The sequence below is a fragment of the Carettochelys insculpta genome, chromosome 9 (genome assembly GCF_033958435.1).
Source record: "Carettochelys insculpta isolate YL-2023 chromosome 9, ASM3395843v1, whole genome shotgun sequence".
NCBI classification, from domain to species: domain Eukaryota; kingdom Metazoa; phylum Chordata; order Testudines; family Carettochelyidae; genus Carettochelys; species Carettochelys insculpta.
The window spans coordinates 25,838,256-25,853,547 of record NC_134145.1 but is presented as its reverse complement, the minus strand read 5'-3'; the positions used below and the strand labels follow the sequence as shown (position 1 = coordinate 25,853,547).

The window sequence follows — 15,292 nt, the reverse complement described above, 5'->3', positions numbered from 1 at the left end:
AGCCATACATCTGCCTTCCTGCCTCCTTCCTCCCTGGCTCCATGTCTTTGTTTTCTTCACAAAGCAGAGTTCAGTGGATTTCCTGTACAGCTTCTCACGCTGTTACCATTAAAGGGACAGAGCCTGGCAGCAATCAGGACCTCCTTCAAATTGAAGAAAGCAGCAGAGACAAGAGCAACTACAGGCAGCCAGCCTGGGTCTTCTCTCAGGGATAGTGTTAGGCTCTGACAAGGAGCAGTCAGGGAAGGTGTGCAGCAGCTGCTAATTGCTTGCCAATCCCTTGCATGCCCAGTCTGATCTTTCCATCCTGTGTGATTTGGCCACTATACCGCTGGTCCAACCTTCACCATCGTTCTCTCTGTACGATCTGGAACTGTAACCCTCCTAGTCCCTGATCTGCTCCTCCCCTGCCTAAAACTGCTTCCACCTTCCCTGCCCCTGACCTGCTGTCCACCACCTCCACCAGCTGTTCGTCCATCCTCTCACACTGACAGTCTGCTCCTCTGTCCCTCCCCTGTGCCCGTCTAGTCTACTCTACCCCTCATCTGACCCATAGTCCTGCCTGCCTATTTCCCTGCACTTTCTCATCCCCTCCTCTTATCTGTGCCTCTTATCTTCCCACCCTACCCAGCTCCTGAGTCACTCAAGAGGTTTTCTGGAGGGAAATGAGGTTTAGGGAAAAGGGCAGGGTAAGGGCAGCAGCTCACTGGGGCTTCGCTTTCCTAATGGGCGTGTGCAGATGTTATGCACATGCTCATACACTCTGAGGCAGGGCAGGTTCTTTTGTTACACAGGGGCTCAACACCAAGCACTGTATAGCAGCACCACCAATGAAACTGCTCCCACTCCTAGGTAGGTGATTTTTCTTCCCAAAGCAGTGAGGGGCAAGTGGAAAAAGGGGACCAGAAGGGTTGGACACATGAAACCGGGCAGCGTTGCAGGGGCTAACTGAAGGGTGGGGTCAGTGGCAGGTGAGGGGACAGCTCATGGGTATCAATGATTAAAAGTTTCCCTAAAGTCCAAATAGTTCTGCTGCTGTATTTAGCTATCCCATACCTCATAAGGGTAACCCCAGCATCTCAGAGGACATAGGTATTAGCTCTCTGAATCCCTCAAGTGCTTGCATTTATTTCATTCTGTGATCTGCACTGTAAAACCAAAGCTATTGATTTGTCTTGGTTAGGTATGTTCTTGGACTTCACTTCTCTCCTAGCTTTTTTAGCTGCAAAGCTCTCTCTGTGCTGTAAAACATAAATGAATGAGCAGTGAACCTTTGTAGGATGCGAATTGATTTGAAACAAGCATGTACTTTTTAATCTTTTTAATTTTTAATTACATTTTTATTTGTCCAGTAAAATAATGTTTCAGTGAACTTCTCTGGGGCTGTGAAAATTGTAACTATTACACTAGGTGAGCAAGAACTCAGAATATTTTGGTTGAGAGAAGAATTACAGGAGAAAGGGACCTAGAAGGGACTTCATGTTTTGTAAATTTCCTCATGTCTTTCTAATGGTTTGTGAAGTACAAAGTCAGAAACTTTCTTTTCCTTTCAGTGTTAGCTGGCTGGTTTTAACCATAAATATTTTAACATGTCAATGGGCATGTATAACTTTTTCCTCTATCCGGAGCACCTCTGCCTTTCTTTGTGCTGAAAATTATATGCATGTCTACAACAGGAAAGTTGCTTGTTAATTCAGGAATCATTTAGTGGGAGAAAATGGAAGGAAGGTATCTCTTTTGGAACACAGATATAATATTTAAAAAGATTTCTTTTAAAATAATTTAGAAGGTTTAAAAAGATAATGCTACAAATGCTGGACCCTGTGGGAATTTAATCTTCTCTCAGATTCTGACTATATGCTGTGTTAACTAGCTATGGGTATAAGTGATTTAAAAATATATCTGGGGAGCTCTCTCTGCTATTTTCTACCAGTTTATTGCTGGGTAGTTCGGATCACACTTCATGTATAGTTCTGGGTCCAAAGGCAAATATCCCATTTTCAAAGGGGAGGGGAACTGGGAGTGATTCACCACCATGGCACATCCTGCTGGTTACTCATAGATCTTCCAGCCTCTGGAACACCCTTTTCCATTTGGTTTCATGCCCATTGTTACCTATCAGTTCATTCTCCACCACTTATATCAGCACCTGTGCCCATCCCTGACAACAGTCCCCTTTCCTCCCTGCACCAGTACCCCACACTCTGGGGTCTTCCCCTACCAGGGAAGCCCAAGCCCCTATGCGCACCTTGCATCAGTGACCCACTGCCAGTCATCATCTAGCCCCTTACCTCAGGGGCAAACTGCTGTCTGAAATCACCACTCATCATTGGCAAGGGGGTGGACCTGCTGCCTTTGCTTGCCCTGACTGCCTCCCTGCAGTCTAGTAACCTCAAGCCTTGTCTCAGGCCCTGCAGCCTGGCATCTTGCCTGTTGAGAGCTCCACCACCTCTGCTTACCTTACCCCCCAGCACTGCTTAGTATTAGGAAGCCCCTGTAGCTTCCTGGCAGCGGGGTGCCTCCTACTCCAAGGGTCTTCTCTCCTCCTCCTTCCCTCAAGGAGCCCTCTACTTATACATTCCCAGCTAGTCCTTTATTAGCTGCAGCTTTAACTGGCAGCCTCTCCTAGGGCTGAGTTTAACCCTTTTCATGCCTGAAGAGAAAGGAAAGGAATAGAAAACTTGGATAATCTCAAAAAGATTTTTCACAGTCCACTATGTATAGGTTGAACCTCTCTGGTCTGGAACTCCCTCATCTGGCAACTTCTGTAATCCAGCATGATTTAGTTAGCTAGGTAACCACTTATCATAGGTGTGGCCAAGTTTTCCATGGTCCTGTAAACTTTCTTTCCAGCCACCAGTCCTGGTTCTCAGTGTTCTGTGCTGTTATTTAGCTGTAATTTACCCCTAAATGCCTTCTAAGAGCCCAATAAGCAAGGGAAGTGTTGGTAAACTGCTAGACAGTAGCTGATCTGCAGTGATTCAGTAAATTCTCTTGTCTGGCACTAGTTGGATCCCAAGGGTGCCATACAAGAGGGGTTCAATCTGTACCTTCTGTGTGCATCACTATTTTAAATTTGTAGAACATAGGTTACAATCCTCCAATGGTTTACATGTATACTGACCTTTAAGCATGTAAGTAGTTTTGATGTCTAAGTTGTTGCAGGACTGGACTTCAGTCTTGTGTATCACTTCAATGACACCATTCGTTTTAATGTTTACATAAAAACATAAGAATGGCCATATTGGACTGTACCAATACTCTGTGTAGCACCATGTCCTGTCTTCTGACAGTGGCTAAAGCAAGGTGTTCAGAGAGAATGAATAGAATGGCGCACTGTGCCAAATGATACATCCCCTGTTGTCCGGTTCCAGTTTCTGGCAGCCACAGGTTTAGGAACACCGAGAGCATGGGATTGTGTCACTGACCATCTTGGGTAACAGTCACTGATGGACATGCCCTCCTTGAAATTACTTTATTCTTTTTGAACCCAGTTATATTTTTGGCCTTTATTTCCCCTAGTAATGTGTTCAACACGTTGACTTTGCATAGAGAGCAGAAATACTTCCTTATATTTGGTTTAAAACTGATAATTATTAATTTCACTGGGTGAACACTGGTTCTTGTGTTATCTGAGGGGATAAATAACACTTCCTTATTCACTTTCTCGACACCACTCATGATTTAACCTAGCCTGCCCCACCTCCATAGTCATCTCTTTCTCCGGCTTAACAGTCCTAGTATTTTTAATCTCTCCTTTTCTAGGAGCTGTTCAAGAGGGCCATGGGGTATATTGCCCTTCCTTACATCTTTTCCAATTCTAATATTTCTTTTTTTTAAGATGGGGCAAACAGAACTGCATATTAGTATTCTAAGTGTGGACAAATCATGGATTTATATGGTGATATGATTTTTGTTTCTGTTTTATTATCTGTTGGTTCCTATTGTGGTTAGCTTTTTGACTAGTGCAGCTTATTGAGCAGATGTTTTCAGAGAACTATCAACAACTCCAAGACCACTTTCTTGAGTGGTAACACCTAATTTAGACTCGTTATTTATTTAGTATGTACAGTTGGGATTATGTTTTCCAATATGCATTACCTTTGCATTTATCAACATTGAAAATTATCAGCTATTTTGTTTCCCAGCCACTCAGCTTTGTAAGGATCCTTTTGTAAGTCCTCAATCAGCTTTGAACTTAAATAAGTTGATTAATTCTGTATCATTTTCAAACTTGGCCAGCTCACTGTTTACCCTGTTTTTCAGATTATTTATTACTTTTTTGAGCACCACTGGCCCTGATGTAGAATCTTTGTGGACCCTGCTATTTCTCTCTCTCCAGTGTGATATCTCTCGCTGACCATTTCCTGTCTTTTCAACCAGTTACTGTTTCATGAAAGGACTTTCCCTCCTATCCCATGACTTCCAATTTTAATAAAGAACCTTTGGAGAGGGACCTTGTCAAAGGCTCTCTGAAAGTCCAGGTGCACTGTATCCACTGGATTGCCCTGGTCCACATGTCTGCGTATAGGCTTCTCTATAAGAATTTTAATACAGGCTGAGCCGCTCTTGTCTGGCACCCTCAAGACCTGGCTGACGCTGGATGAGAGAATTTGCCAGATAACAGGAGTTTAGCATTTTCTAGCACATTACCAACCCTTCATCTGCATGTCTTAGAAAACATTGAGGGATAAATGACTGCTAAATAACAACACAGAACACTGAGAGCCAGGACTGGTAACTTTAAAGAAACTTTACTGGACCATGGGAAACTTGGCCACACCAATGATAAGTGGTCATCCAGCTAACTAAAATCATGCTGGATCATGGAGTTTTCCAGATGAGAGAGTTCCAGATTAGGGAAGTTCAACCTGTAAATTGGTGAGGTGTGATTTCTCTTTACAAAAGCCATATCGACTCTTCTCCAACACATCATGTTCATTTATGTATCTGATTGCTGGAATACCTCCAGTTTGCTGGATATGTCCAACCCATATCTGATTTTAGAATTCAGTGTATATTTTAGAAACAAACATGGTTAATATTTTTTTCAGTGTTTGTGTCCACTCTGCTGGACTATGGCTACACTTCTCAGAACTGCAACATGACCTGCCATAAAGATGCAGCGTGTGAAGTTAAAGGCGGAGTACAAGGCTGCTATTGCTTCCCAGGATTCACAGGAAATGGCATACGTTCCTGTCATGGTAAATATAATCTCTTTACCTATGTACATTACCACAGGGCATGAAAAATATACTCAGTACCCGTTAGTCTATGGAATTCATTTTAACCTGGATAACACTTAGCTTGATATGCCACCAAGGCTAATAAAACTGAAGGCCTAGCCCTGGCACTTTATTTAATTGTAAGTAGTCAATCAACTTTCTATCTAATATGTTAGTGTAATTTATCATATTATGTCTTTCTTGTATTATTTAACCTGCTTTCTGTAAGACTTCATTCCACTTTGTCTTTTCTTTCCTTAAATTGGTAGTGACATATTTTGCCCAAGTTTCTTTCAGGTCTTTTGCTTTCTGTCATATCCCACACCCATCTGGAAATATTATGAGGATATAAGTGCAAAATGTATGGAAAGAATGATTATACAGCTCACCTACATTTTCATTTGCATGCTTGCTAGCTTAGTGAGGAGAGCTTTAACTAGGTTTCTCTGGGGGAGAGTGAGCTAAGCTCTGAGATAAGTGGGATACAAGGAAGCAATACAAGGAAGACAGTGCAACAGGGGAGGGCTTCTGCTTCATACTGAGAAAGCAGGGCAATCTATCATTTATCTTAGGTGTGTGTACATAAATGAAAGAAACCTGGGAAACAAACAGGGAGAACTGGAAGTTCTGACAGTCAAGGAACTATGATGTGATTGGAATAACAGAGACTTGGTGGGGTAACTCACATGACTGGAGCACTGTCACAGATGTGTGTAGAGTGTTCAGGAAGTACAGGCCGGGGATAAAAGGTGGAAAAGTTGCACTGTGTGTATAACAGCATTATGATTGTTCAAGGCTCCACTATAAAACTGGAGAAAAGCCAGTTGTGAGTCCTTGAGTTAAGATTAAAGATCAGATTTGCAATAGACCACAAGACCAGGAGGATCAGGTAGATGAGGCTTTCTTCGGACACGTAACAGAAGTTTCCAGATCATAGGCCTTGGGTCTCATGGAGAGGTAAATATATTGGAGGGTAGGGAGAGGGTCCACAGCAATTTAGACAAACTGGAGGACTGGGCCAAAAGAAATCTGATGAGGTTCAACAAGAACAAGTACAGAGTTGGTCAGAAGAATCCCAAGCACTGCTACAGGCTGGGGACTGACTGGCTACACAGCATAAAAGGACCCGGGGATTACATATGAAGTACTGCATTCAGTTTTGCACACTCCCCCATTACAGAAAGAACATGGAGGAATTGGAGAAAGTCTGGTGGATTGCAGTGGAAAGGATTAGGGACTGGGGCACATGATTTATGAGGAGAGGTGGGGAAACTGTGTTTATATAATCATCAGACGAGAAGATGGAGGGATAATTTTATAGGAGCCTTCATATTCCTGCAGGGGGTTTTCAAAGAGGATATTGCCAAGTTGTTCTCAGTGGTGGCAAAGGAAAGAAGAACGCTTCTTCTTGAGACTGTATTGATACCACGCCCTTTTGCAGTGTTTGGGAATATGGTTTTGATTAGCTGCAAACCCAGAGGTCTAGGTTGGATATTAGGACAAACTATTTCATTTGTGGTGAAGCACTGGAAAGGGTTACCTAGGGAGGTGGTGGAATCTCCATTCTTAGAGGCTTTTAAGACCAGGCTTGACTAAACCCAGATTAGGATAATTTAGTCAGGATTGGTCCTGCTTTGAACAACACATTGGACTAGATGACCTCCTGAAGTCTCTGCTAACCCTAATCTTCTATGATTCTATGACACACTGATTTTCTGCCTTTTTCAACTGCTGCCCGCTTCAATTCTACCAATGAGCACATCTGGGCTACGTCTACACGTGCAGCCAACATCGAAATAGCTTATTTCGATGAATAACGTCTACACGTCCTCCAGGGCCGGCAACGTCGATGTTCAACTTCGACGTTGCTCAGCCCAACATCGAAATAGGCGCATCGAGGGAACATCTACACGTCAAAGTAGCACACATCGAAATAGGGATGCCAGGCACAGCTGCAGACAGGGTCACAGGGCGGACTCAACAGCCAGCCGCTCCCTTAAAGGGCCCCTCCCAGACACAGTTGCACTAAACAACACAAGATACACAGAGCTGACAACTGGTTGCAGACCCTGTGCCTGCAGCATAGATCCCCAGCTGCCGCAGCAGCAGCCAGAAGCCCTGGGCTAAGGGCTGCTGCCCACGGTGACCATAGAGCCCCGCAGGGGCTGGAGAGAGAGCATCTCTCAACCCCCAGCTGATGGCCGCCATGGAGGACCCAGCAATTTCGACGTTGCGGGACGCGGATCGTCTACACGGTCCCTACTTCGACGTTGAACGTCGAAGTAGGGCGCTATTCCTATCTCCTCATGAGGTTAGCGACTTCGACGTCTCGCCGCCTAACGTCGAAGTTAACTTCGAAATAGCGCCCGACGCGTGTAGACGCGACGGGCGCTATTTTGAAGTTGGTGCCGCTACTTCGAAGTAGCGTGCACGTGTAGACGCAGCTCTGATGTTTCTCCTAGAGCTTCAGATTCTGGAGCTCTGTGATTATGTGAAAATCTCAATATTAAAAAAAACTTTCTGTGCAGAAATGCTTGAAAAAAAAGAACTCTGAACACATATAAAACAGAAGACAAATAAAAATGTTTCCTGAATACATTTCAAGCCACTTTCATGAATTTTAATCCAAAATCATGACTTTGCAGGGCTCTACCTGAATATCTATGAAGCTTGGATAGGAAACACTGTCACTTCCAAACTCCTTCACTCTGATCCATGTGTACATAATGCTTGACATCTTTTCCAGACACTTAATATTAGGAATTGTTAAGCCATTATTCCTTCTTTGGTTATGTCCACACTGCAGAGTTATTTCAAAATAACTTTGTGAATGTCTACACTATGCGCACACTATTTTGAAATAAATTCAAAATAGCAGGTGTGTTATTTCGAAATTGGTAAACCTCATTGCAGGAGGGATAGTACCTATTTTGAAATAAGCTATGTTGAAAAAGGTCGAAATAGGTGCTGTTAAGACATGGAATGGTCCTATTTCAAAATAATCTATGATGGCATCCAATGGAACTGTTTTGAAATAGGCACATGCTATTTCAAAATAACTGAGTGCTATTTCGAAACACATTTAGGCTATGTCTACACTACAGCGATCTTTTGAAAGAAGCCCTTCCAGAAGATCTCTTCTGAAAGAACTTCTTTCAAAGGACTGCGTCCACACACAAAAAAGTGGATCAAACGAGTGAGCTGCTCTTTTGAAAGAGAGCGTCCACACAGACCCCACTCTTTCAAAAGAACAGGCCAGGGATCAAAAACTCAGGTGCCATAAGGACTACTCTTTCAAAAGAAGGGCTCTGCATTGCATGTACACACATTTTCTTTTGAAAGAAGCTTTCGAAAGAAGGCGTTCTTCCTGAAACAGGAGTGGAAGGGCACTTTCAAAAGGAGGGCCACATTCTTTCAATCTGCTTTCAAAGGAACACTTTTTGTGTGTAGATGCACTTAGGGATCTTTTAAAAAGTCCCCTTCTTTTGAAAAATCTTTTGAAAGAAGTTGCTAATGTAGACACAGCCTTTGTAAGTAGCTGTGTAATATCAAAATAGCTGTTGTGAAATATCGTATTTCAAAATAACTCTGCCTTGTGGACATAGGCTGCGTCTACATTACGAGATAAATTAGAATTTAAGGCAGTTACCTCGAAATAGCCACGTGACTGTCTTGACTGAAAATACCATTTGCTCAATTTAGGGAGCACTAATCTCGAGATTACAAAATCGCAGTTACCTGATGGGTACAGCGTCAAACTTGACTTGAGAAGGTCAATTAAAGGCCAGTGTGAAAGTGCCACGTCCTAAAATCAAATTTATTAGCCTCCACAGGCTAATTATTATCCATCCCACAAAGCTGTGCATGCTTCACCTGGCTCCCAGCTCCCCACTACTAGCAGGAGCTGGGAAACTGACTGGGCTGCTGCACTCCTGTGGCAGGGACCAGGCAGCCTGCCGCCAGGCTGCTTGAGCCAGTGCAAGGTCAGACACCCCATGACCAGGCTGCTCCAGCCACACGTGAGGCCAGGCCCCCATGTCTGGGCTGCTCAAGCTGCGTGCAGGGCCAGGCACCCCGTAGGCAGGCTGCCCCAGTCACACACGGGTCCAGGCACCCCATGGTCAGTCTGCTCCAGCCACGTGAATTGCCAGGCACCCCGCAGCTGGGGAACTCGAACCACCACGGGGTCAAGCACCCTGTGGGTGGGCTGCTCCAGCTGCACACAGGGCCAGTCACCCCACAGCCAGGCTGCTGGAGCTGCACGTGGGGCCATAGGCAGGCACCCACCCCGCAGGTGCCTTTAGCCACCTGCGACAAGGCACTCCCAGCCAGCGGGCTCCAGCAGCTTTTCTGCCAAAGCCAGTGAGTGGCAGGGGTTTGGGTTTTTTTAAAGAAGGTTTTGGGCGGGGGGACAGGAGTGTTTGGGTGGCTTTTTGCGGGGGTTGTTTGTGAGAGGTTATTCTTTGGAGGGATGTTGGGGTAGGACTGAGGTCAGGGGAGCCTGTGGGGATGGACAGTAAACCCTCACATTTAAGGGACTATGGGGAAGAACAGACAGCCCTATTAGTCCAGTAAATGGAGGGTTTACTCTACTAGCCACAGCCGGGAAATTGACCAGGGCTGCTGTGCAGTCAGTTTCCTGGGTTCCCGAAGCTGCTGGACCTGGAAAACTGACAGTGCTTCTGCTCCTGTCTCAGAATGCGGGGCTGAGAGAACTGTGGGATAGGTTCCCACAATGCACTGCTGCAACAATCAGTGCTTGGTGATTTCAGTGTGGAAGCAATGTGTGGAATTTGTTGAGAGTCTATGGGAGGTGAGGATACTCAAAATCGAATTTAGAGAAACTAGCGTTATAAAATCAATTTTAATAAATTCAAATTATTTTTTAGTGTAGATGTGCCAATAGTCTTTCACTCCAGCTTCTGGAAAGGGAAGTATGCAGAGATTCCTAACAGGACTGTGGCAGAGCCAGGGTGGAGGGCCCCTCAGAGGGAGCCCAAACAAACAGAAGGGCCTGCAGGACAATCTCAGGCAACTGGGTGGGAGATGGCTCAGCCTAATTTGGGCCAGCTGGCCCCAGTGATTGGGCTAATAAGAGGCCTTTAAAAACCCTTCACAGTGGGAAAGGTAGGGAGAGAGTGTGAGAGGTGAGTGGAGGGAGGCAAGGAGAACTAGAAGTAGTGAGAGAAAGCATGCTGGAAAGGAGCAGAAGAAAGAAACAGGAACACCAGGAACCGCAGAGGGAGAGTGAGGTGCTTCAGCAGATTGAGAAAGGGACTCATTACAGCTGCAGCCTGGAGAAGGTACCAGGGGGAATTGTCTGAGGAAGTGGCCCAGGGAGAAGAGCTGCTGCACCAAGGGCTGAGGGAGTCACCCCTTCCCACTAGCAGTCTCATAGGGTCCCTGCGCCGGAGGGCGGGGAGCAGGTCCCCCCAGACCACCCCTTGCCCCAGCGAAGGCAACTGGGCCCTTGAGTGAGCCCAATGGACTGAGTAGAGGCCAGAGGCCCAGGAATAGGACTGACTTTGTCACAGGACTCTCTTTCTGGACAGATCTTAGGGACTCTGTCCTTCATAGTAGCCTCCAGCAATAGGTATCTGATTACTTTGGGGCTTGCCTCACCTATGGCCATTCTTCTCTGGCTCCTGAAAGTGTGAAGGAGTTTCCTTTTCTTTTTGTTCCCCGCTCGCATCTCGGACTCTACTCTCAGTATTCTGGACTTCTGCAATACACAGACAGAGGAAGATCCTCTTACTCTGTCCATCCCTCTGCTTTCATGTGCTGCAAGTGAGGTCTCTCCCTATTCTTCCTCGCCCCCAGGCAGCCTTCCTTTGTGAACTGCCCTTTGCAGTGAATAGCGGCAGGGCCTGCTTCTGCTGCTAGTCAGAGGCCTGGTCTACACAGGGGAACAAAGTTGATTCCAGAGATGCAATTATAGCTGCCATTAGCATAGCTAGGATCAAGGTATCAGAAATGACTTTCTGCCCTAATATAGATCAGGGCTCTTCGGGCTTGCGCTCCTCATAATAGCTTGGAGTATCAAGGTCAATGGCTGAGCCCAGAGAAATCAGTTTTGCCACTTCTTCACGCACATGGCAAAATCAAACTCTGGAAGATCAACTGTGGCATGTTGAATGCCCAGTGAGTATAGACATACCCAGAGCTATGCCCAGCTGCACTACTGTGACCTGTTCTTTTCAGTTTTCACTGCTGCTCACTATGTCTCTGGTAGCAATCATGAATATTAACCAGACTCTGGTGAGTGCTTCCACTACTGCACCCTGGCAAAGTTGTGAGCAGAAACAAAGGCACTGGAGCTAGCTATGGGCAGAGTAAAGAAAACATCTGTGCACTTGGGAGCCCTTGATTCAGATTTAGAACATTTCTTCATGACTCTAAAGGCTAGAAATTTATTTTCTTTTCATTAAATCATGGAACTTGGGAGCGCTTGGCTTGGAAAGCTGTCTTTCTTCATGTGTCTAGGGAACATTTAGGTATAAATAAAACTGATGAATTAAAAAAAATGGAAGAAACAAAAACCTGAGGTCACTTGAATCCCAACCCAGTGCTCCAGTTGACTGCAATGTTCAATGCATTGTTGCAGAATAAAGCCCTATTTGTGAATAATTATTCCATGCAAAAATGCAAGAATTGCAATTAATATTATTTACAACTCACATTTCATTCTGCCCCATGATTGTGTCCTTTGATGTTTTCAGAGAGGACTAATTATGAGTCGCCAATCAAATTTACAGCAAATATCACTATCACCCCGTTCACTATCCCTCCTCCCCAAGGCCTGATGTATTTCAAATGCTTATATTTTGTTTAGATGAAAAAATCCGTCCCCCACCCCCAAAGACACAGGCATTACTGGCTCCCATTTATGTCTGCTGCAGTTTAAGATGAAAGTCTCTGTCGTTTTCAAAGCCTCAGGAGTGATTAGCTGTATAGAGTTATGTTAAGTGTCAGGAAGCTGAATCCTTCATACCAAATTCCTGTAACTATGCAAGCAAGGCAGATTCAAATAAGATTCATGATGCTTCACACTGAAACCCAGGCTGCTAGGCATGTCTACACAACAAAGAAAAACCTAACATGTGACTGGCCCATTGCCAGGTGACTCAAGCTTGCTGGCTTTGGGGCTTGGGCTGTTTTCATTCCAATGGAAACTTTCAATCTTGAGCTGGAGACCGAGCTCTTGGATTCTCCCACTGCTTGGTCCTACAGACCAGGCACCAGCCCAAGCCCAGCCAACTATAGAGCAATGAGACAGCCCCACAACCAGAGCCCAAGTCAAATGTCATGGGCCAGCCATGTTCTTTTCTTTTTTCTTTGCTGTGTAGGCATAAACTTAGAAGCTTCACATGAGCCCATTCTGTAACAAACTACTGCCAAAACCCACCAAAATCACTTATCCTCCAGCTTAATAGAACAGTTCATAGGTAGGATGCTCTACCTAAATGAACGCCTGTGGTGTGCAGAACACTGTTAATTCTGTGTGTGTGTGTGCGTGTGTGCATGCATGTGTGCAGATCTATATATCTATCCTATCTATCCGTCTATCCATCCATCCATCCTTGTAATCACATCAACAAGTTCACTCCAAGTTAATTGGATAAGCTCTGAGAAGGATACACAATATAGTCAGGCTACATCCCATTATAAGTAGGTTAAAGCCAAACACAAAAAATAGTGTGATGCTGCAGTTGTTTAACAGTGTATTAGATCCTGTTGTTTTAGAGGAAGCATGCAACACAGGTTTCTAGTCTTCCAGAGGAATCCACACATTTCTCTACAGTTAATAATTTTAGGCTTTTATGATGATAATTCTGTCACCTTCAAAGCAGACAATCAATCATGTGTTAACGTAAGCATTTTTTCTAAATAGTGTATATAATGCCATTATGTAAGAATTTTAGCCCTTTTTGTTATTTAGAAAGGTTGCAACAGTCATAATTACTGTCATTAACATGAATAATGTTGCACAGCGTAGGCCTATCTTCTGTTCTGAATTGTATATTTCTGTTGATAACCAACCAAGCCACAGGAGCTGTTTCTTTTGAAAAAGAAGTTCAAGCTTCATTTTTCTCTTCATGATTTTCTCTCTGTAAAATGCATTTAACATCAAAACGTACCCAGTGTCAGTTTAATTCCAAGTACATTTATATGCAACTGTCCCTTTTTATTTCAAGGGACACTCTCAATTATTTCTAAGTGGTTTTAATTTGTCTCTTTACACTCAGTTGCTTATAACACCTTTTTAAGTACTTGTAAAAATTATTTTCCCTGTCAACTCTGTCTTTTCAATGTGATACATTTAGACATTTCTGTCTGAGTTTATTGTGGAGCACAAGGCAATATAGTCTTGTTACACTTATTTCCTAGCACTATCATTGATCAATCATGAATCACTGGTGTCAGTGTACCTCAGGGAATGGGGTTTGCTAGTTAACTTGTCTTCTCTTTGCCAGCTGGCTAAGTGTTGTAGAGCACGTAAGATTGTTAGACGCACTGTGCCTAGACAGAGATACACATATATATGAATTTCATTTCCTGATGTCAATATCATTGATTTTAAAACAATTATCCATCTAGACCCCTGTGTACATTTTCCAACCAGAATTCAGGTATTTTCAATTAGGTCATGTTTTGGACCTTCAGGAAGCAGAGTTTCATCCAAACCTGCAAACAGTTACGTCCATTCATAATCCCATTGTCTTCAGTGGGAATATTTGCTGGAGCGTACATAGCTATAGGAATGACTGTTTGCAGGATCTGGCATTCTGGACATTAAGTTTACAATTCACAGTGATAAATTTTATCTACATGTAATCCTCCAGAAAGCTACAGATGAGTTACTTTTTCAAATTCTACAGTTCATTGCTGCCAAGATAACATCACATTTCTTTTATTTCTTGTAAAAATCAGTCTTTATCTCTCTATAATATTATGCTGAGAAAATGACCTCACAGAATGTAACTGGTTTTTTCCCTAAGGAACAGTTGGGTGAAGTGGGGTATGTATAATAATTGTAATAGTATATTTTGAGTATAACACAGGTGGCTTCAGCTACATACTTCCTCACATCTGTAATTTAACTTCCACAGCTAACGTTAAGGTAAAGCATGAAGCTACCATTAAGGTAAAAACATGCCCAAATAGGACTGATTTACCAGAGAATTGACTTTTTTTTTTTCCTGCGAGATGTGTGTGGATTTTGTACAAATACATAGAATATTTCTGCCACTGTCACAAATTGTTTTCTTATATATATAAGGGTGTGGGCATGTCTATACTTAATGGGGAATTGACTTATTCAGGGTCAATCACCAGATTCAATTTCATGAAGCTGGTAAAGCATGCAAAATGGGTCTCTCTGGGGTCTGCAGTTGACCCCCAGTACTCCTGTTCTCATGAGGAGTAAGGGAAGTCAATGGGACCAACGCTCCTGTTGACTTGCCTTAGTGAGGACAGATCTTACAGTCAACTGCAGATACATCAATTCTAGCTATGCGAGTGACATAGTTAGAACTGCATATCTGCAGTCGACTGTAAGGTCTAGTGTAGACCAAGCCTGAGCTTTTTGTCCACAAAACATCCATACAGGCTAAAGAGAACACAACTGGCCATGTAAATTATATGTTGCTTTTAATCTTGACTTCCCCCATTCCAAAAAAATGTCCAGGCCTATGGAGAAAAGCAGGGTGTGGAAGTGAAGTTTAATGGAAGTCAATATTTTATTTTTAAAGCAGAGAAAAATGGGCTGGCACCATGTAAGTTTTCTCGAGCAGATCTATCATTTCAACACTGCCTGCTTCTTGCCTGCTGACTGCCAATTTGCTGCTTTGTTGGCACACTGCAGAAAATTAAAGTAAACAGTGTGATCACTGTGTTTACTTTAACTTTCTAAAATATGGCAGAAAAATGAAGCAGTGCTGTTTGTTCCAAGCAGGCAGGCAAGAAAAATAGGAACACAATATCCCCTGCAGATGTCCTTGTAAATGTCCATTGAAAATTAGCCTTCTAAAGATGAATCAATCTTATTTGTAAAGTAGATGAAGCTT

The 15,292-nt window shown here is 43.7% G+C and overlaps 1 protein-coding gene across 1 annotated transcript in view; it reads left to right on the top strand.

Annotated features, from left to right (window-relative positions):
* Positions 1-767: 767 nt before the first annotated feature.
* Positions 768-15,292, top strand: part of ADGRL4 (adhesion G protein-coupled receptor L4) — a 129,514-nt gene continuing 114,989 nt past the window's right edge. The window contains exons 1-2 of the mRNA XM_075002619.1: positions 768-852; positions 5,055-5,204. Of these exons, the coding sequence (XP_074858720.1) occupies positions 831-852; positions 5,055-5,204 (172 nt within the window). The 5' untranslated portion in view covers positions 768-830. The remainder of the gene's footprint in view (positions 853-5,054; positions 5,205-15,292) is intronic.